Source organism: Pristis pectinata, chromosome 40 (genome assembly GCF_009764475.1).
Source record: "Pristis pectinata isolate sPriPec2 chromosome 40, sPriPec2.1.pri, whole genome shotgun sequence".
Lineage (NCBI taxonomy): Eukaryota > Metazoa > Chordata > Chondrichthyes > Rhinopristiformes > Pristidae > Pristis > Pristis pectinata.
The window spans coordinates 4,296,893-4,319,643 of NC_067443.1; the positions used below are offsets into that span (position 1 = coordinate 4,296,893).

Here is a 22,751-nt window from a genome sequence, read left to right on the forward strand (position 1 = left end):
AACCCGAAATATCAACTGTTCATTTTCCTCCACAGAGGCTGCCTGACCCGCTGAGTTCCTCCTGTGCTTTGTGTCATAAGAGTGATATTGGCGAGGGAGGAACATGACTCACCTTGTCCTTGGAGTTGAGGACCACTGCCTGGTTATGGGGCACTCGGACCACGTGGTGATCGAAGCCAGACGTTGGGAGCCAGACGCGGGACGGAAGTTTGTGGTTCAGCAGCGACAGCTCCGAGATCAGCCGCTGCGTCTTCTGCTCCTTGGTGTGCAGGGTGACCAGCCGCTTGCCGATGCCCATGAGCGACTTGATGAACTCCCTCTCTGGTGCCAATCTGGCAGGTTGCTGCAGGCGGGGGGGCAACAGAGAGGAGGTCAAGGCAGGCAGAGGACACAGGGGAAGCAGCACATCGCTCTCGATCAGCAAAGAAAAGGTGCTTCATTTAATATAAACTTCACTTGCACGTACACACACACACACACACACACACTTGTTTATGCATCACCTTCAAATCTCTATTTCAGAACACTTCAAAAGGTATGCAATACAAATGTTCCACAGCTAACGAACACCCAACTTATGTACACCCGTACATAGGAGCGAGCTTTTAAGATATTTATTTATTAGTCACATGTACATTGAAACATAGTGAAATATGTCTTTTTGCGTTACTGAGAATGTTCTGGGGGCAGCCCGCAAGTGTTGTCACTCTTCCGGCGCCAACATAGCATGCCCACAACTTCCTAACCTGTACGTCTTTGGAATGTGGGAGGAAACCGGAGGAAACCGGAGCACCTGGAGGAAACCCACGCAGACATGGGGAGAACGTACAAGCTCCTTTAGGACGATCGGCGGGAATGACTTGCCACTGCAGGCATCTGCTGCCGGGTGGGAACTCAATCCGCAGCCGTAAACTGTGAACCGCTCCAGTTACGGACACTTCACAGGAACAGAACCCTGGGGAGGAGCTGTACTGTTAAACTCTTCACAAGATCTCCTTTCAGAAGCTTCCACAGCACTTCCCAGGACTTTTCGCTCAGCCACAAACTAGGCATTTGGTCGCAGAGATTTTAAGGAGCATCTTTAAGGAGGCCGCCAGTGGTGGGGGGGGGGGGGGGGGGGAGTTGCAAATTAGAGATGACCCGGATTTGGAGGAGAGTGCAGATCTTGAAGAGTTGGAAGGAAGTGAGGCCATACAAGGGTTTGGAAAAAAAAGCTCGAGGACTAAGGCACAAAGTAACACATTTCAAAAATGTGGGGAAACATTTCATCCTTGGCTGAATGCAACCATAGCATACCTAAACATTCTGGAAAGAGAAACAACATCTCAGTTCCGGGAGCCTTTGCTTGACAGTTCTGATGAAAGGTCCAGGACCCCAAACATCAACTCCGTTTCTCTTTCCGCAGACGCTGCACGACCCGCTGAGTGTTTCCAACACTTTGTGCCTTTATTTCACATTTCCAACATTGCCAGTATCTTTTTGATTCTCATTTACCTCAACACTTGGTCATTCAATACACAAAGCCCCCAATTCCCTCTGTCAATGCCCGCCTTGAAAATACTCCATGACTGAAAATCCATAGACCTCCTGGGAGGGTGGGGGTGAAGGGGAGTGCAGAAGCTTCTCCTCCCCTTGCCCTTGGGTAAGTGGGATGATTACGAAGCATTTAGACAGGCACATGAACAGGCAGGGAATGGATGGATATGGACCACGTGCAGGCAGATGGGATTAACTTAAATTGGCATCATAGTTGGAATGGATATGATGGGCCGAAGAGCCTATTCTTGTGCTGTACCATTTTATGTTCTGTCTCAGTTATAATGGCTGATCCCTTAACCTGAAATGACCTCCCTTCTTCCCAGCTCTCCAGCCCGAGGACACAGTCTCTCGGCAAGTTCCTGGTCAAGCCCTCTCTGCAAACCTGTTGTGCTTCCGTGACGTCATTTCCTATTCTTCCAAAATACAAAGAACAATCTCATTCCAGTCTCTCTCTCCTTGAAAGGTGAAGGCTCTCGCCCCTTCAATCCGCCCTCTACATAGAACTGTATTACTCTATGACCCTCTGGAGAGGGTGGATTGAAGGGACGAGAGCTTTCTCCTTTCAAGGAGAGACAGATTGGAATGGGATTGTTCTTGGTATTTTGGAAAAATAAGAAAGGACCTCAGCCCAACTTGTCCACGCCGACCATGGTGCCCACCAAGCTAGTCCCACTTGTCCGCGTTTGGCTCCTATCCCTCTAAACCTTTCCCATCTGTGTACCTGTCCAAATATCTTTTGAATGCTGCTGTTGTACCTGCCTCAACTACTTTGTCTGGCAGCTCGTTCCATATATGCACCACCCTCTGTGTGAAGAAGTTGCCCTTCAGAAACCTTTTAAACCATTCCCCTCTCACCTTAAACCTCTGCCCTCTAGTTTTTAGTCCCCCAACGCTGGGGAAAAAGACTGACCATTCACCTTATCGGTGCCCCTCATGAGTTCACTCTATCTATACCCCTCACCAATTTATATACCACTGTAAGGTCACGCCTCAATCTCCTACACTCCAAGGAATAAAGTCCTAGCCTGCCAAACCTCTCCTGATAACTCAAGTCTCCAAGTCCTGGCAGCGTCCTCGTTGAATCTTCTCCGCACTCTTTCCAGTTGAATGATGTCTTTCCGATACCAGGGCGACCAGAACTATACCCAATGTTCCAAGTACAGTCTCACCAACGTCTTGTACAATGCAACATAACATCAGAACTCCTCTACTCGATGCCCTGACTGAAGGCCAGTGTGCCAACTGACTTCTTCACCACCTTGTCTACCCGTGACACCGCTTTCAGTGAACAATGTACCTGTACTCCTGGGTCCCTCCGTTCCACAACACTCCAGGGCCCTACTGTTCACTGTGAAAGTCCTACCTCCAACATGCTCCAAGGCAAGCATGTTTTCCCTTGGGTACACACGGTCGCACCAAAGGAATATGCTAATGTGGCAAGGCCTTGAATACAAACCCCTTCCTCAGTCTGGCAGGAGAAGAGAAAAAAGGTGTTTTGTGACTATGCTCAGTCAAGAATTATCACACACTCCTGTTTCCATCAATGGTGCTGAGCTGGAGATGATCGAGAGCTTCCAAGTTCCCAGGAGTAAACATCACCAATAGCCTGTCCTGGTCCAACCACGTAGATGCCACGGCCAAGAAAGCTCACCAGTGTCTGTACTTCCTCAGGAGTCTAAAGAGATTCAGCATGTCCCCATTGACCCTCACCATATCGATGCACCATAGAAAGCATCTTATCTAGATGCATCACGGCTTGGTAGTGCAACTGCTCTGCCCGAGAGTTGTGGATACAGCTCAGCACATCACAGAAACCAGCCTCCCCTCCACGGACACCGTCTACACTTCTCGCAGCCTTGGGAAAGCAGCCAACATAATCAAAGACCCCACCTACCTTGGACATTCTCTCTTCTCCCCCCCTCCCATCAGGCAGGAGATACAAAAGCCTGAAAGCACGTACCACCAGGCTCAAGGACAGCTTCTATCCCGCTGTTACAAGACTATTGAACGGACCCCTTGTACGATAAGATGGACTCTCGACCTTACAACCTACCTCGTCGTGGCCCTTGCACCTTATTGTCTGCCTGCACAGTACACTGTAACTGTAACTTCTGTTATTATTTTGCCTTGTACTACCTCAATGTGATGAAATGATCTGTATGGATGGCTTGCAAAACAAAGTTTTTCACTGTACCTCAGTGCATGTGAGAATAATAAACCAATTCACCATTAGGAGGTACCAGCGAGCAATCAATAACAGAACCTTCAGTCATTGCTTTGAGCGGCATACTCCACAGGCAGCAGAAGCTGGGTGTAGATCAGAATTCTTCAGAGAAGAGGGGGAAAAGAGAGGGCAGGTGCCAAGTAGGGAGTGGAGAGGCACAAGGAGGAAGGTAAGGGGAACAGAAGCAGAAAATGCTGGAGATACTCAGCAGGTCAGGCAGCATCTACGGGAAGAGAAACAGGGCTAACGTTTCAGGTCGAAGACTCAGATAAAGCTCTGATGATGGGTCTTCAACCTAAAACGATAACTATTTCCCTTCCCAAAGATGCAGCCTGCCCTGCTGAGTACTTCCAGCATTTTCTAGTTTTAATTTCAGATTTCCAGGATCTGCAGTTCTTTGATTTTTACGGCTCTTGGTCCAAATGACCAGTTTGCTCCTGTATATGAGCTGAAAATCACCCTTGTACTGATAGACCATTGACCCAGAGGTGAATGGCATCTCCCAGTTGCTGTGTAAAATGCTGACTGGCCTCTTCTTATTCTTGTTTAGTAGATATGAGGGGCTGTGTGGCCTCCTCCTGTTCCAGCAGGCAATGCAATAAGATATCTTTATTAGTCACATGTACATCGAAACACACAGTGAAATGCATCTTTTGCGTCGAGTGTTCTGGGGCAACCCGCAAGTGTCGCCACGCTTCCGGCGCCAACATAGCATGCCCATAACTTCCTAACCCATACGTCTTTGGAATGTGGGAGGAAACCGGAGCACCCGGAGGAAACCCATGCAGACATGGGGAGAACGTACAAACTCCTTACAGACAGTGGCCGGAATTGAACCCAGGTCGCTGGTGCTGTAATAGCATAACACTAACCGCTACACTACTGTGCCTGCAACAATGGCACAATGTTGCCAGGTCTCGAGGGCTTGAGTTAAAGGGAGAGGTTGAACAGGCTATGACTTTATACTTTGGAGCGTAGGAGAATGAGGGGTGACCTTACAGGGGTGTGTAAAATCATGATGGGTGAATGCACTCAGTCTTTTTCCCCAGGGTTGGGGAATCAAGAACTAGAGGGCGTAGGTTTAGGGTGAGAGGGGAAAGATTTAAAAGGGACCCGAGGGACAACTTCTTCTGTGGTCTGTGTATGGAACGAGCTGCCAGGGGAAGTGCTTGAGGCAGGTATAGTAACATTTGGCAGCTGGGCAGATACATGGATAGGAAAGGTTTGGAGGGTTATGGGCCAAACGTAGACTAGCTTAGAGGGACTAGCTTAGAGGGGCACCTTGGTTAGCATGGTGCAGTTGCGCAGAAGGGCCTATTCTCGTATTGTATGACTCTATGACTCTCTAACTAGTACAGCTGCTGCCTCACAGCTCCAGTGACCCTGGTTTGATCCTGACCTCGGGTGCCGTCAATGTAGAGTTTTCAAGTTCTCTTGTGGGTTTCCCCCAGGCACTCTGGTTTCCTCCTACCAGTAGTTTAACTGGCCACTGTAAGTTGCTCCGAGCGTGTGGGTGAGGGGTAGAATCTGGAGGGGAGTTGTTGGGAATGTGGAGAGAATTAAAATAGGGTTCATGCAAATTGGTGTTTGATGGACCAGAGGGCCAGTTTCTGTGCTCAATGACTCATACTATCACAGGGTTGAGGGGCTGATTGGCCTCCTTCTCAATGGAGCGTTATGTCCCCAAACTGTCATAGAATCATACAGCATGGAGACAGGCCCTTCTGCCCAACTCGTCCATGCTGACTGTGTTGCCCAGTGAGCTGGTCCTATCTGCCCGTGTTTGGCCCATAGCCCTCTAAACCTCTCCTATCCATGTACTTATCTCAATGGCTTTTAGATGTTGCTAATGTGCCCGCCTGAACCACTATTTCTGGCAGCTCATTCCAAATATGCACCACCCTCTGCGTGAAGAAGCTGCCCCTGATGTCTTCCTTAAATCTCGTGCCTCTGATCTTAAACCTCTGCCCTCTTGTTTTTAGCACCCGATCCCTGGGAAAAAGACTGTGTGCTTTCACCCTGTCTATGGCCCTACCTGAAACGCACGGTAGTGTAGCGGTTAGCGTAACACTATTACAGCGCCAGCGACCCAGGTTGCTGGGTCTGTAAGGAATTTGTACGTTCTTCCCGTGCCTGCACGGGTTTCCTCCGACTTTCCAAATATGTACAGGTTAGGAGCCGTGGGCACGCTATGTTGGTGCCGGAAGAGTGGTGACACTTGTGGGCTGCCCCCCAGCACATTCTCAGTAACGCAAAAAGACACATTTCACTGTGTGCTTCGATGTACATGCGACTAATAAATAAATATCTTATCTTAAGACCTCTATCAGGTCATCCCTCAATCTCCTACGCTCCAGGGAATAAAGTTCTAGTCTCCTTGTAGCTCAAGCCCCCAGGTCCAGGCAATGTCCCGGTAAACCTTTTCTGCACTTTTTATCTAGTAGCATATTTCTTACAACAGGGTGACAAAAACTGTAGTAACAGGGCCAAATAGCCGCCTCTTGTGGCTTCACAGCTCCAGGCAAAGGGCAGAAGTGCAGCTGGGAAGTTCCACTTTCAGCCACAAAAGGATCAGAGCGCGTGATCTCTGCCGGCAGCCCACGTGGCTTCAGCCACTGAGCCAACTCATGGCAACTGTGGCCCACGTTAACACACTGGAGCAAAGCTCATTCCCACTGAGCAGCACCAAGGCTGGGCGCTCAACACATGCCCCAGCCCACAAGTACGGCCTGGGAGCACTTGGTCCCAGTGTGTTGGCCAGCTTACTAACCAGTACACATTTGGAAGCAATTATAAAGGCATTTATCCAATAAAATCAGATAACCCCTTTTAGTCTTGAACAGTTTATTAGCACCACACCAACATGTGCACCATATTTCAATCTTCAAACCACAGATGGTGGATGCATTTGGGCCCATTTACTTTTCATTCAGATCCATCGCTAAATTCCAGTTTAGAGTAAAGCATATTAGGTATGGAATCAGGTATGGTTACCCAGACTGGGTAAGTAGATTTCTTCAAGAACATCATTGAACAAGCTGGGGGGGTGGTTAACAACAATCCATTCGTTTCAGGCTTACAGTTATGGAGACAAGCTTTCTTCAATTAGTTGAATACAAATTTCCACACTGCCATTGTAGGTTTCGAACTTGTGTCTCTGAAGCAATGGTTCGGAAATCTGGTGCTTCTCAAGGAACTTAACCACCGTGCTACCATGTTAGTCCTAAGTATCATCTGGTTAGTCCCCCTACCCCTCCTAAGCTTTTCTCACAGCCCTGCAACCTTTTCCTTTGATAATCAGTATCATAGGGTCATACAGCACAGAAACAGGCCCGTCAGCCCAACCGGTAATGCTGACCAAGATTCCCATCTGAGCTGGTCCCATTTGCCTGTGTTTGACCCATATCCCGCTAAACCTTTCCTATCCACGGACCTGTCCAAGTACCTTTCAAATGTTGTTAATGTACTTGCCTCAACCACTTCCTCTGACTGCTCGTTCCATATACTACCACCCTCTGAGTGAAAAAAGTTGCCCCTCGGGTTCCTATTAAATCGTTCCCCTCTCACCTATGCCCTCTAGTTCTTGATTCTTCAACCCTGGGAAAAAGACTGTGTGCCTTCACCCTATCTATGCCCCTCATAATCTTATACACCTCTATAAGATCATACCTCAGTCTCCTATGCTCCAAGTCCCAATCTGCTCAACGTTTCTCCATAACTTCGTCCCTCAAGTCCTGGCAACGGTAACTCTCCTCTGCACTCTTTCCAGCATCTTTCCTATAACATGGTGACCAAAACTGAACACAATATTCCAAGTGCGGCCTCACCAATATCTTGTACAACTGCAACATAACATTCCAACTTCTATACTTGATGCCCTGACTGACGAAGGCCAGGGTGCCAAAAGCCTGGAAAAATTTGGGGTAAGTTTTTCAGCTTTGGTGAAATTCTCCTGCAACCCCTCTCCTACTTTCCCCCCTTCTCTCCACAACCAAACCCACATCTCCCCCTCTCCTCACCAGCCAGGTGGGTCCAATCTGCCAGGTGGGTCCAATCTGCCCCAGATTTTCAGTCATGGCTCCACCCTACAACAGTGCAATGGCCCTAGCTAAATTCAGGGGCCATAATGCAAGTAGGCACAAATGCATTCTGCAGTGAACTCGGGAGAAAACTCCTTCACTAGAGCATGGGATGAACCGTGGAGCTCATCAACATCGAGGGAGGTTGAGTCCAACTGATGTGTCACAGTCGGAGTTGGTGAAACCAATCCACATGATGTTGCTCACCAGGTCTGTTTACCAGTGCACATCTCAGCCACTGTATAAGGAAGCAGTTTTCTTTCAGCAAGACCATCACCAGATTAGTCAGAGATTTGTAAAGATATTATATCTGTGATAATCAGTTTAGCTTGTATTTTTGCTCTATTTCTACTCTCTGGGACTGCTCTGCATTTCACAACTCATAGGTTCTTTTGTCTACACTCTCTCGCCGCTCTCATTGACCAGATAAACTAGTTTACAGCTTATCCCCATTGTCCCCCTGGTTTTACCCTAACAGAGACATCTCCCTGCTGCACCCTCTCTACAGCTTAACAAGAGAATTAAAGCTTAGCTGAAAGAAACACATGAAGCACTGGAGGAACTCAGCAGGTCAGGCAGCATCTATCAAGGGAGATGGACAGTCGACGTTTCAGGTCGAGATGCTAACTGTCCGCTTCCCTCCATAGGTGCTGCCTGACCCGCTGAGTTCCTCCAGCGCTTTGTGCGTTGCTCCAGATTCCAGCGTCTGCAGCCTCTTGAGTCTCCCAAGCTTAACTTAAAGGTGACTTGAAGCAGAACTTAGGCTGAAGCTTAATCCTTTCCCAGTTCCGACGGAGGGTCACCGACCTGAGACGTGGACTCCACGTCTCTCTCCCCACAGTTGTGACCTGACCTGACGAGTATTTCCAGAATTTTCTGCAAAGCACCTTTTGCACAAAGAAACAGAAAAGAGGGGAAGGCAGCAACTGAGCAGGGTTTGACAACTACAGAGAAATCTATAATCCTGGAAGATCTCAAAGATCTTGGCTGTCAGACTGAAGAATTTAAGTTAATACTATAGCTCAGGGCACATCTTAAACTACTTGTTCAACCAACCCAATAAGAACACTTGCAGCGTAAAATGAAAGTAAATGGTTGGTTGATGCAGACAAGGTGGGCAAAATGGTCTCCAGTGACTCGAGAGTCCAGACGCGTCATTGGAATATTCATCTGGGAATATACACAAGTACACCAACAACTGAATGTGTACTCCCAGAGGTAAGTTAGAAATAAGACCTGCAGCACGTACACCTGGGTAGCGCTAACCTTTTCAGAAACAAATAAAAAGAGCTGAGAGAAGTGTGCCACAAGGTCCCACAACCACGATCTTCTAACTCAACTCTACATGGCTGCCTGAATGACCATAATCTTGAATTCCACAGCTGAAAATATATGGATCTAACATAATCACAGGAGAAACATCCATAACCACTGGTGGACAGAATGCCAAAGGCTCACAACCAGGAGCAGAGGATTCTTCCCAATTTATCCTGAATGTCCGATCACAAGGAAGGCGCACCAGCATCTTTACTCTCCCCGGAGATTAAGGAGGTTCAGCTTGTCACCGAGGACTCTAACAAACTTCTGCAGACATACTGTTGAAAGTATCCTGACTGGTTGCATCACGTTGTGGTACGACAATTCAAATGTGCAGTCACGCAAAAAACTGCAGAGAGTAGCGGACTCTGCCCAATACATCACGGGCACATCCTTCCCCAACATCGGGAGTATCTACAAGAGGTGCTGACTCAAGAAGGCAACATCCATAGTCAAAGATCCCCCACCATCCGGGCCGTGCCATCTTCTCGCAGCTCCCATCGGGCAGGAGGTACAGAAGCCTGAAGTCCCCACACCACCAGGTTCAGGAACAGCTACTTCCCTTCATCCATTTGGTTCTTGAACCAACCGGCACAACCCTAATCACTCGTGTTTAGCAACACTACAACCACTTTGATCACTTTGCACTAAAATGGACATTCTTTTTGTTCTAATTGTGTTCTTTCTTGTAAAAATTGTATATAGCTTATGTTTTTCTTGTGAAAGCTGCTTATCTGATGCTATGTGCCTGTGATGCTGCTGCATTAGTTCTTCATTGCACCTGCGCATGCATGTACCCATGCAGATGACAATAAACTCAACTTCGACTCCTCATCCCCAAACTATGACCCCAGTTCCCCATTTTTAGCCAAAAACACAACCAAGCAGCATCTTCCTAGTCAGATCCTTTCACAATGAGATGGACTCTGACCTCATAATCTACCTTGTTGTAACCTTGCACATTATTGCACTGTACTTCTTTGTAGCTGTGACTCTGTACTGTTATTGTTTTTACCTGTACTACATCAATGCACTCTGTACTAACTCAATGATCGGTATGCAGGACAAGTTTTTCTCTGCACCTTGGTACAAGTGACAATAATAAACCAATACAATGTACCAGAGAGAACACCTCTTATTCTTCTCATCTCCAAAGAATGTTGGCCCATTCTCCTCAGTCATACCGTATGGAGACAAGCCCTTTGGCCCATCCAGTCTGTACTGACCATCGAGCACCCATCTACACCAAATCCATTTTACTCCCCCCACATTCCAATCAATTCATCCCTGGATTCGACCACTCACCTACACACCAAGGGCAATTTACAGCAGTCAACCTGTGTGCCTTTGGGTTGTGGGACGAAACTGGAGCACCTGGAGGAAACAGTCACACAATGTGCAATGGAGACACAAGAGGCTGTGGGTGCTGGAATCCAGAGCAACACACGAGATTCTGGAGGAAGTCAGCAGGTCAGACAGCATCCACGGAGGGAAACGAACGATCGGAATCTGTGTCCTGATGCAGGGCTCTGACCTGAATCGTCGACAATTCCTTTCCTCCCACAGATGCTGCTTGACCAGATGAGCTCCTCCAACAGATCGTTTGTAGCATAAAAGTGTGCAAACTCCACACAGACAGCACCCGAGGTCAGGATTGAACCTGGGTCTCTGGAGCTGTGAGGCAAAGGCTCTACCAGCTGCGCCACTGTGTTGCCCACAATCATTGCTCGGAGAACAGCCCTAGCATTCCAAGAATCAATCCCTCCAACGCAAGTACATCCCTGCGGAGATGACTAACTAAATTGTACCTGGTAGTCCAGGTATGGTCTCACCAAAGTCCGGAGTACAGGAAGGAGATAGAGAGCTTAGTGGCATGGTGTCATGACAGCAACCTTTCCCTCAATGTCAACAAGACAAAAGAGCTAGTCATTGACTTCAGGAAAGGGGACGGTGTACATGCACCTGTCTACATTAATGGTGCTGAGGTTGAGAGCTTCAAGTTCCTGGGAGTGAACATCAGCAACAGCCTGTCCTGGACAAATCACGTAGATGCCACAGCCAAGGAAGCTCACCAGCACCTCTACTTCCTCAGAAGGCTAAAGAAATTCGGTTTGCCCCCTTTGTCTCTCATTAACTTTTATCGATGCACCATAGAAAGCATCCTATCTGGATGTATCACGGCTTGGTACGGCAACTGCTCTGCCCAGGACTGCGAGAAACTGCAGAGAGTTGTGGACACAGCCCAACGCATCACGGACACCAGCCTCACCTCCACGGACTCTGTCCTTACCTCTTGCTGTCTTGGTGAAGCAGCCAGCATAATCAAAGACCCCACTCACCCGGGACATTCTCTCTTCTCTCCTCTTCCATCGGGTAGAAGATACAGGAGCCTGAGGGCACATACCACCAGACACCAGGACAGCTTCTACCCCACCGTGATAGACTATCGAACAGTTCCCTCATACAATGAGATGGACTCTGACCTCACAATCTACCTTGTTGTGACCTTGCACCTTATTGCACTGCACTTTCTCTGTAGCTGTGACACCTTACTCTGTACTGTTATTGCTTTTACCTGTACTACATCAATGCACTCTGTACTAATGCAATGTAACTGCACTGTGTGATGAATTGACCTGTACGAACGGTTTGCAAGACAAGTTTTTCACTGTACGTCGGTACAGGAGACAATAATAAACCAACACCAATACCAACTAAAGTCCTCCAATCCCAGCAACCTCCTGCTGAATCTCCTCTGCATTCCTTCCAGTGCAGTCACATCCTTCCTACAGTGTGGTAGCCAGAACAATGCTCCAAATGCAATCTAACCAAAGTTTTGTAAGGTTGTAAGCGGGCCATATGCCTTCTTCACAATCCTATCTGTTCTGCCACTTTCAGTGAACTACGGACATGAAGCCCAATGTCTCTCTGTTCATCAACAGTCCTTAGTGCCCTGCCATTTACTGTATACATCCTACTGCTTTTTGACTTCCCAAAATGCATCCCCTTGCACTTGTTGGGATTAAATTTCATCTGCCAACTAACGCTCCGCCCAACTTTCCATTGCCTCTATATCCTGCGGTAGACTTAGACAACCTTGCACTCCAAAATCCCCGGGTGCTCCCAAGGGTCCAGCCATATACTGTATACTTTCCCCTCCCAAAGTGCAACACCTCAGATTCATCTCCCTCCGCCCACATCTCCAACTGATCGATATCCTGCTGTGTCCTTTGACAAACTTCCTCACTATCCACAACACCAATTTTCATGTCATCTGTGAACTTATTAGTCACACCTCCTACATTTGCATCAAAGTTGGTAATATGTATCACAAACAACAAGGGTCCCAGCACTGATCTTTGCAGCACACCAGACTTCCAATCAGAAAGGCTAAAGATTTACCAGGCTCTGAGGGAAGAAATTTCTCCCAGTTTATTCAGAAACTGCCATTTAGCTCGAGATCCCTCCACCAAGTAAAACATCCTCTCAGCATCTCGTCAAGTCCCCTCAACCTTCAAGGTGAATCTGTTGCCAGGGGTGGGATCTGAAACCATGCCTCAGGTGAGAGTGGAGTCATCTCCCAGCTCAATACCTTGCTTCCCCACCCCCCCTCCTCCTCAAAATCACAAATCTTTCAATAAGATCACCTCATAACCAATTGAGGTCTTGGCTTTGAAATTTCCCAGTTGGTCATTAAACCTCTACAGGCATTGGAGGAGTGACTTCCACTGACTGGTGTTGGAGAGCGAGACCCCTGATACCAACAACTGAGCAATGTGATCCCAACTCTTAAGCTGTGCTGCCATTATTCTGGACTCCACCCTGCCACTAGGAAAAGCATCAACCCCTCTTCACACTGCACCTACCTTGATCAAATCCCACTGGTCAAAACCCCACACGTTCCATGATTACATAATATACCCTCACTGAACCCTTTCTTTCTGGTATAAACAACGGACCTATAATATGACACAAAACCCAAGGGGATTTTTGACTTAAAATTGTGGGGGTGTGAGCATCCAAATGTACAAATAGTTTCTTTTTGATTGGCCTACATTGTGGGAGTATCTGCAAATCGTGCAAAACTTGGTGTAATAAAAATTTAAAACTGGAACAGTTCACCAGATGTGAGAATCTGTACAGAGAGGGAATTGGAATATTTTTGTCATGTGTGGATAGATACTTATTTATTAGTCACGTGTACATCAAAACACACAGTGAAATACGTCTTTTTACGTTACTGAGAATGTGCTGGGGGCAGCCCGCAAGTGTCGCCACACTTCCGGCGCCAACATAGCATGCCCACAACTTCCTAGCCTGTACGTCTTTGGAATGTGGGAGGAAACCGGAGCACCTGGAGGAAACCCACGCAGACACACGGGGAGAATGTACAAACTCCTTACAGACAGTGGCTGGAATTGAACCTGGGTCACTGGCGCTGTAATAGTGTTACGCTAACTGCTACACTACCTTGCAAAACCTTTGCTTGCGTGGCATCCAGACAGATCATGCCATAAGTACATCGAGGGTCTGTAAAGAAAACAATGCAGAATATAGCATAGCAGCTACCGAGAAAGTGCAATGCAGGTAGACAAAGTGCAAGGGCCACAAAGAGCTAGACTGGGAGATCAAGAATTCATCTTTTAGCGTATTAGAGGTCTGTTCAAAAGTCTAATAACAGAGTAACAGGTAACTCAGGGTGATGAAAAGGGCATTTAGCATGCTGGCTTTCATCAGTCAGGGCACTGAGTAGAGGAGCTGGGATATTATGTTGCAGTTGTACAAGTCGTTGGTGAGGCCGCACTTGGAGTACTATGTGCAGTTTTGGTCACCCTGTTATAGGAAAGATGCAGTAAAACTAGAAAGAGCACAGAGAAGATTTACGAGGATGTTGCCAAGAACAGAGGGCCTGAGTTATAGGGAGAGGTTGGCCAGGCTAGGTCTTTATTTCTTGGAACGTAGGAGAATGAGGGACGACCTTATAGAGGTGTTTAAAATTGCGATAGGCACAGATAAGGTGGACGGTAACAGTCTTTTCCCCCGGGCAGGGGAGTCCAAAACTAGGGGCCATAGGTTTAGGGTGAGAGGGGAAAGATTTAAAAGGGACGAGGGGCAACTTCTTCACACAGAGGGTGGTGAGTATATGGAACGAGCTGCCAGAGGAAGTGGGTAAGGCAGGTACAACAGTATCATTTAAGAAGCACTTGGATAGGTACATGGAGGGGCGGGGCTTCGAGGGATATGGGCCGAACACAGGAAATTGGGGCTAGTTGGGTGGCCACTGTGGTCGGCATGGACTGGTTGGGCTGAAGGGCCTGTATCCGTGTTGTATTGCTCTATGACAGTGGAATAGAAACCATCCTCGAGTCTGGTGGTACGTACTCTCAGGCTTTTGCATCTTCTGCCCAACGGAAGAAGAGAGAATGAGTGGGGTAGGAGGGGTCCTTGATTATGTTGACTGCTTTCCCGAAGCAGCGGCAACTTTTTATGGAGTCAATGTAGCAGAGGCTAGTTTGCTGTGTCCACAACTCTTTGCAGTCCCTTGTGTTCTTGGGCAGGGCAGCTGCCGTACCAAGCTGTGATGCATCCAGATAGGACGCTTTCTATGGTGCATCTGTAAAAAATTGGTGAGGGTCAACAGGGACATGCCGAGTTCAACATTAATTCAAATAAGCTGGTTTTAAATTGCAGAGAAATGGAGACGGGGACGAAGGAAGGGCTGAGTTAGGGTAGGATGAAGGAGAGATTAAATGATTTTTTTTAAAAAAAATGCAAAGATGGTGGCAATAGGACGAGAAAGAAAAGATCCATCTGCAGAAGGAGAAAAATGCAACAAACAGATTCTCCAGTCATGCCTGGTTGGAAGATGGGCTCCTGTTCCTTCGAACGGCACACCAGGCTTACCAGAAAAGTTGGCAGCACAGATATGAGGTTGGCTGGGTAACGGGCAATGAAGGGTTGTGGTGAACAGTTCTTTTCTCTCCCCCCCCCCCCCCCAGGCAGGAGGAAGGTGAACAGTGGCATTCTGCAGGGTTTGGCGTTGGGGGCCGTTGCTGTTCGTGACCCACAATTGCAGGTGTGAGCCACAACTTCTAAATTTAGAGACGACACAAAACTTTGCACTTTTGTGAAGGAGGAGGAGGATAGTGATAGATTGCAGCCGGATAAAAACAGGTGGAACAGGCAGACATTTGGCAGATAACATTTTATGCCAAAGAAAGCGAGGTGGTCCATTTTGGTACGAAAAATATGGACGTGCAATATAAGGGCTATCGTTGCTAAAAGGCTGCAGGAGCAGAGAAACCTGGGAGGTACTTGTCTATAAATAATTGATAATAACAAGGCAGGTTAAGAAAGCAGTTAATAAGACAGACACAATTCTGGGCCTTATTCATGGAGGCACAGAGTATTAAAGCAGGGAAGTCATACTGAACCTTCAGAAAACATCTGCCATCTTCAACTGGTATCTGCTGGTTCAATTTTGGTCGTCCTCTTCTGGGCCCTCTCTAATGAGGATCCAGAAAAGATTTGCAAGAGTGGTTCTCGGGATGACGTGCTGCAGTCTGTTCCCTTTGATGGAGGGTTTGAGAACTGGAAGTCAAGGGTATCAAATAAAAGCAAAAGGGATCAAGGGTGAGGTGAGGAAAAACCTTTCTATCCAAGGCACTGCAGACGAGGTGCAGGTAGGTTCCATTGTGGCCTTCAGGAGGGAAGATGATAAGGAGCTAAATCGGCAAGGGTACGGTGAAGGGCCAAGGGGAAGAACAGGTAGAGAGTCAGGGCAGGCACGATGGCCCGAATGGCTTCCTTCTGTGCTGGAACCATTCTATGATTTAGTTGTCACAGTGTAAAAGGGCTGAGACTGAGGAAACAGAATGCAAGTGAAACCATTGGTGACTAGGAGGCTGAAGGCACTTGACTGGTGCCCCACATATCTCCAAAGTCCCCAGTATTATGTTTTTGTGAGTTATGTTTAACACTGAAAACATAAGCAAGGGGGAAAAAAAATGCCTAAGAGGACATTGGTTAGGGTGGGGGGTGCTGAAGGCAATTAACTCAATCAGTCCACAAATGGACAGACTTATTGCTTATTGTTCACAAGTATGAAACAGGAGCAAATTGCCTAGAATAAATTTGCACTGGAGCACATGGCACCCCAAGTGTGACGGACAAAACAGTAAACACTTTGCAAAGGCCTTGTGTGGAAAAGTACACAGCTACTGGTCTTGTGGTAAGCTGACTGGATGCTCAGGAGTCTGTCAGGCAATTGTTATGGAACAATATTTATACCACAGAAAGACACTATTTGGCCCAATTGGTTGTCGTTGGTGTGTTCCCGTCCCTCTATCTCCCCACCCTCATCCCCATATCCCTTTATTCCTCCCTATGTTTATTCAGCTGTCCCTGAAATGCATCTTTATTTGCCTCAACTACACCTTGTAAGAATATATACAAAATGAGGAGAAACTGCTCCAATAAGATCGGTGAGACAGAAGAAACTGCAGTTGCTGGAATCTGGAGCAACAAACTAACTGCTGGAGGTCGGGATGGCACAGCAGATAAAGCCATTCTCTCACAGCTCCATTGAGCCAGGCTCAATCTCAACTTCTGGCACTGTCTGTGTGTGGGGAGTTTGCACGTTCTCCCCATTTGTCTGCGTGGGTTTCCTCCGGGTGCTCCGGTTTCCTCCCACATTCCAAAGACGTATGGGTTAGGAAGTTGTGGACATGCTATGTTGGTGCCAGAAGAGTGGCAACACTTGCGGGCTGCCCCCCAGGCACATTCTCAGTAACGCAAAAAGATGCATTTCACTGTGCGTTTCGATGTATATGACTAATATAAATTTAATGTATATATAACTAGCTGCTGCAAGTTGTCCCTGTCGTGCGGGTGAGTGGTAGAATCAATGGGGGGGGTGGGGGAAGAGTTGACAGTGATGTGGAGAGAATAAACCGGGTTAGGGTAGGATTTGGGTGAAAATGGGCACTTCATTGGTTCCACCGGTTGGGCCAAAGTGCCTGTTTCCATGCTGTATCTATGACTCCAAGGTCATGGCCAATCTTGAACCTCAATTTCCTGCTTGTATCCCTTGATTCCCTTAAAATCCAACAACCTATCTCAGGGTTGAACATATTCAGGGACTGAGTGGCCCAGCCTTCTGACACAGAGGCTTCCAAATACTCTCAATGTGGAGTATTTAATTTTCTCCAGCAGATTGCTTATTGCTCTTAATCTACCCCCAAAATGGTGAAATCCCTCATACCCAGAAACAATCTAGCAAATAGACATCGCTGATTCCAAGGCAAGTGCCTCGTCCTTGGCAACGGAGAGCAAAATTGCATGCAATATTCAGCCAATTCACTGTGCTTCCCACTCTTGTAATCCAACCTCCTTGCAATAAAGATCAACACATTACTCACCTTCCCAACTGCCTCTTGTACCCATCAGCAGCCAGCTACACATTCCCAAGGTAAAGCAATTTTTTCCCCAAATTCCTCCGTGGATGGAGCATTGTTTTTCTTTCCAATTTATTTTCTAGATCCAGATGAAAATAGGAAGGTATTCTCTATGCCTGCACTATCAAACTTTCCATAATCTCAACAGGCTCATCCCCAAGTCTTCTCTTTATTGCATCGGCCCAATGATGTAGTCTGAAGGTGATATCCCTCAAGGTTCATGTTCATGCTGTAGCTCTAGAGAACTCTGTTCAACCACACTTGGAGTATTGTGTTCAGTTCTGGTCACCTCATTATAGGAAGGGTGTGGAAGCTTTAGAGAGGGTGCAGAGGAGATTTACCAGGATGTTGCCAGGATTGGAGAGCATGTCTTATGAGGATAGATTGAGTGAGCTAGGGCTTTTCTCTTTGGAGAGAAGGAGGATGAGAGGTGACTTGATAGAGGTGTACAAGATGATAAGAGGCACAGATCGAGTGGACAGTCAGAGACTTATTCCCAGTATGACAATGGCTACCACGAGGGGACATAATTTTAAGGTGATTGGAGGAAGATATAAGGGAGATATCAGGGGTAAGTTTCTTCTTTTTTTACACAGAGAGTGGTGGGTGCTTGGAACGCACTGCCGGCAGAGGTTGTGGGGGCAGACATATTAGGGACATTTAAGAGACTCTTAGATAGACACATGAATGATAGAGAAATGGAGGGCTATGTGGGAGGGAAGGGTTAGGTAGATCTTAGAGCAGGATAAAATTGCGGCACAACATCATGGGCCGAAGGGCCTGTACTGTGCTGTCATGCTCTATGTTCTTCTAACCCTGAAGTGCAAGGACAAGAATCCAGGGTCAGTATTTAACTAGCTGGGCTAGCAGCAACTGCATGGTCAACAGTGCGATATAATGCTGCATAGAATCACGTCATACAGGGGCTCCACTAGTTATAAGTGACCTGACTTACAAAATTCCGACTTTACGAAAATTCTCCCATCCATTTTTTAAAAGCATTTTTCAAGATGTTTCATGGCATTCATTAATGAATGGACACAGTTTATATTCCATTAGTTTAGTTATGGGTAGCGTTAGAGTGATTATTGAATTAAAGGCATGGTAGTGTAGCAGTTAGCGTAACACTATTACAGCATCAGTGACCCGGGTTGCGGGCATGCTATGTTGGCACCAGAAGCGTGGTGACACTTGCGGGCTGCCCCCAGAACACTCTACGCAAAAGATGCATTTCACTGTGTGTTTCAATGTACATGTGACTAATAAAGATATCTTAAATTAAATTATGGCAATACAATATGGGTAGCTGTAGAAAATGGACGTTTCTGACTTAGATATCGGTTTACGGACAGTTCTCAGGAACAGAACCCTGAGGTAACCTGGGGTCTGCTGCACTTACAATGACCTGTCAAGTCGATGCCAGCTCTCAGGGGATCAATCCCTTGAGTCCCATCCCTTTCTCCTTGTTTACCCGCATTTATTCTCTGGAGCATCACCCTTACAAATACCAATCCCAGTCCCTGTTCTCTGGAATTTCCCCCTCACAAATACCCATCAACTCGCCTTTTGATTTTTTTTGCCATTAGCCCACACATAAGGGGTAATTTACTGTTGCCAATTAACCTACCAGTGTATATACTAGAGAAACAAAGGATTGCAGATGCTGGAATGTAGATGAAAAACACGACGATGCTGGAGGAACTCAGCAGGCCAGGCAGCATCCGTGAAGAAAAGCAGGCGGTCAACATTTCGGGTCAGGACCCTTTTTCAGGACTGAAGATAGGAAAAGGGGAAGCCCAATATATAGGGGGAAAAAGCAGAGCAGTGATAGGTAGACAAAAGGGGGAGGTGGGGTGGGCACAAGGTGGTGATAGGTAGATGCACGTAAGAGGTAGTGATAGGCAGGTGCGGGGGAGGAGGGGAGAGCAGATCTGTCGGGGGATGGGTCAAAGGTAAGGAGAGAAAGGAAAAAAAGAGGCTAGGAAAGGGAAGAGAAGAAGCACCGCCTGCTTTTGTCCACGGATGCTGCCTGGGCTGTTGAGTATCCCCAGTGTCATCGTGTTGGAGGAACTCAGCAGGCCAGGCAGCATCCATGGAGGAAAGCACGTATTTTCTCCATGGAAATGTCTTTGGGATGTGAGAGGAAACCCATGCAGTCACGGAGAAAACATACAACCCGGCCAACAGAGAGGACTCAAGGCGAGTACCGACCCCAGGTCCCAGAGCTGCGGGGCAGCAGTAGTAACTGCTGTGCCGGCACAGAGGGCAAAGTTTACTTTGGTTCAGTGTCCAGCAGTCCTGATCCTCTTCTCTCTCTCCTCATAGTTCTGCAAATTGCTTACCCTCAGGTAGTTACCCCTCTCCACGTACCATTGGCCTTCTCAATGACCTACCCACAGAACCAACCCAATACTCCCCAATGCAGTTGGACGTGTACTAGTACGCATCTGCATCCACGCATTAAAACACACATCCAGGCTACTTCCCAATTGACTCCAGGCCTTTGGAGTTCCAATCTCCAACCCCCTCCCCACCACGTCCCGGATTAAAAGGTTCCAACGATTCCAAGAAAACCAGAAGCAATCTTAGGATCTAGGTCATCATCAAACCATGCTGACTATTGTCTAATCACCAAACAGCAGCAGCTCCAGTTGGGGAGGGAGCAAGAGGGTTATGAGGAAATAAAAACATCTATGTTCCAGACCACAGCACTCTTCGCCCACCCCCACAACTGATATGGGGGAGGGGGTTGGAGGGGATGTAGCAGCTGAAGAGAAAGACAAAGCAAATGCAGCAAAAGTGGTGAGAAGGTCAAAAATAATAATTCCATTGTAAAACAGAGAGGCAGAATGAAAGAATCAACGGTTCTTGCAGAAACAGTATTTTCTCAGGCCAGAGTGTCTTTTATATTGATGGGCGTCAGCTTTGATCTCAGTTAAGTATTTCAGGTCACCAGTCTGGAGTTCATTCCTTTCGTTGAATATTTTTCTAAGATGATGAACATTGTACTGGAGAAGGCCATGGGCCAATGAGCTGATGGTCATGATTCCTCAGATGATCAGGCGGGTTCTGAGGGAAAAGTTCCTCACACGGAGGGTGGTGGGTATATGGAACGAGCTGCCAGAGGAAGTGGTAGAGGTGGGTACAGTTACAACGTTTAAGAGACATTTGGGCAGGTGCATGAACAGGAATGGTTTAGAGGGATGTGGGCCAAATGCAGGCAAATGGGACTCGCTCAGTTGGTATGAATGAGTTGGGCCCATTTTCCGTGCTGGTTAACTCTATGAGTATGGTGAAACTGAATCTAAGGAATTGAACCCATATTATATGAATCAGGGGACGAAGTTTTACTGTGCATCCAGTTTGGGCTGTCCACACCCTTGCTGTGTTTGATGGGAGGTTGGGAAGGGAGCTGCATACTGCTAACCTGTCCTTCTTGTGTTTAATGGGATGGTGTAAAGGGAGCTTTACTCTGACACTAACCCCATCACCAGATAATCAATATGAGGGTATTGCCTTGCGCCTACTGGGTGGGGGGGGGGGGGGCACAAAAGGCACAAAATTCATGGGGGGGGGTGGTTAAGCATACATAATTTGAAGCTGTGTTCAGCCAATCGACACGTTTTTCAGGTCTGCCTGCCATTGGCAGTTACCATGAGTAGCACAAGGAGGAAATACTGTTTTGGAAGGAAGGACCCAGCTCCCCAGCCACCGCAACAAAAACTGGCCACTTACAGTGCTGTCATCTCTACCAATACTCTCATTACTGGACGAAAACGCCTGGGAAACAGTGGGAAGGAAAGGTTTGTTATTATTTCTTTCAGGTCTTAACAAAAGAAACTCTCTCAGTTAAACAAACATTGCGTGCTCAACTAATCTGCTACCATTGCCAGCACGTGAGACTAGCAAATAATTATATGCTCAGAACATCAATATTCTTAGAATTACTTTAAAAAGTCACATGAAATTAATTTTGCTAAACACTAGTGTTGTCATATAACAAACGCCATTGACTGATACATCACTGATGCCGTCTGAACTGCTAAGTATCACTGACATCTTCTGTTTTTACTTCATGATTATAATGGCTGCAGTGCAGGCACGGTAGTGCAGCGGTTAGCGTAATGCTATTACAGGGTCAGTGACCCGGGTTCGATTCCGGCCGCTGTCTGTGAGGAGTTTGTACGTTCTCCCCGTGACTAGCGTGGGTTTCCTCCGGGTCCTCTGGTTTCCTCCCACATTCCAAAGACCTACGGGTTAGGAAGTTGTGGGCATGCTATGTTGGCGCCAGAAACGTGGCGACACTTGTGGGCTGCCCCCCAGAACACTCTATGCAAAAGATGCATTTCATTGTGTGTTTCAATGTACATGTGACTAATAAAGAAATTCGAACAAACAAAAAATACTGGAGGAACTCAGAGGGTCAGGCAGCATCTGCAGTGGAAAAATGGAGTCCACTTCATTTCACTGATGCTGCCTGACCTGCTGAGTTCCTCTAGCAGTTTGTTTTTTTAGCTCCAGATTCCAGCATCTGCAGTCTCGTATCTCCGTTGAAATCCAAGCAAACAGTTAAGACGCGAACTAGCTGTCTCAAAGCCAGAGAAGCTGTGGCCGCGAGTTTCAATCCAGAGACTTCAGCACGCAATCCAGGTTGATACTCCTCTGTGCAGTACTGAACGAGCATTGAAACACAAGGCAAAGTCCTGTTTGAACTCCAGCGTGGGAGTTCTCCTTGGTGTTCTGGGCTAACATTTATCCTTAAAACAACAGGGATGAAACTGATACTCTGTTCATTATCATGTTGCCGTTCTCGGGATCTTGCTATGTGCAAGTTGGCTGCATTTGCTACATTCTAACAGTGACTACGCTACGAAAAATGTACATCGCAGACAGTCAAGTGCATCAGGGCATGGTACAACATGCGGAGTGAATTGATGTTTGCTGGTTTGCGAATGTCAAAGGAACAGGCAGTTTGTGGGGAGGGGTGGCTGGGTGGGGAGTGGTGTTTTGGGAGGAAGGTTTCTTGGACGTTGTTCACATGCAAAGAATCATCATTCATGCAAAGTTCAGGTGAATGTCAGCCTCTCAACTTGGAAATACTAACCCTCCCTTCCCTGTGGAGCAGTGTTACCATGA

General features: G+C 47.2%; 1 protein-coding gene across 3 annotated transcripts in view; it reads right to left on the bottom strand.

The window, feature by feature from the left end:
• The window catches only part of pi4kb (phosphatidylinositol 4-kinase, catalytic, beta), a 599,336-nt gene that overhangs the window by 38,093 nt on the left and 538,492 nt on the right, over positions 1 to 22,751 (bottom strand). For 2 of the 3 annotated variants that reach the window (XM_052045826.1, XM_052045827.1), the window contains 2 exons: positions 21,351 to 21,395; positions 113 to 343 (listed from right to left, as the gene is read on the bottom strand). In XM_052045826.1, coding sequence (XP_051901786.1) covers positions 113 to 343; positions 21,351 to 21,395 — 276 coding nt within the window. The remainder of the gene's footprint in view (positions 1 to 112; positions 344 to 21,350; positions 21,396 to 22,751) is intronic. The other variant, XM_052045828.1, reaches the window with a different exon arrangement.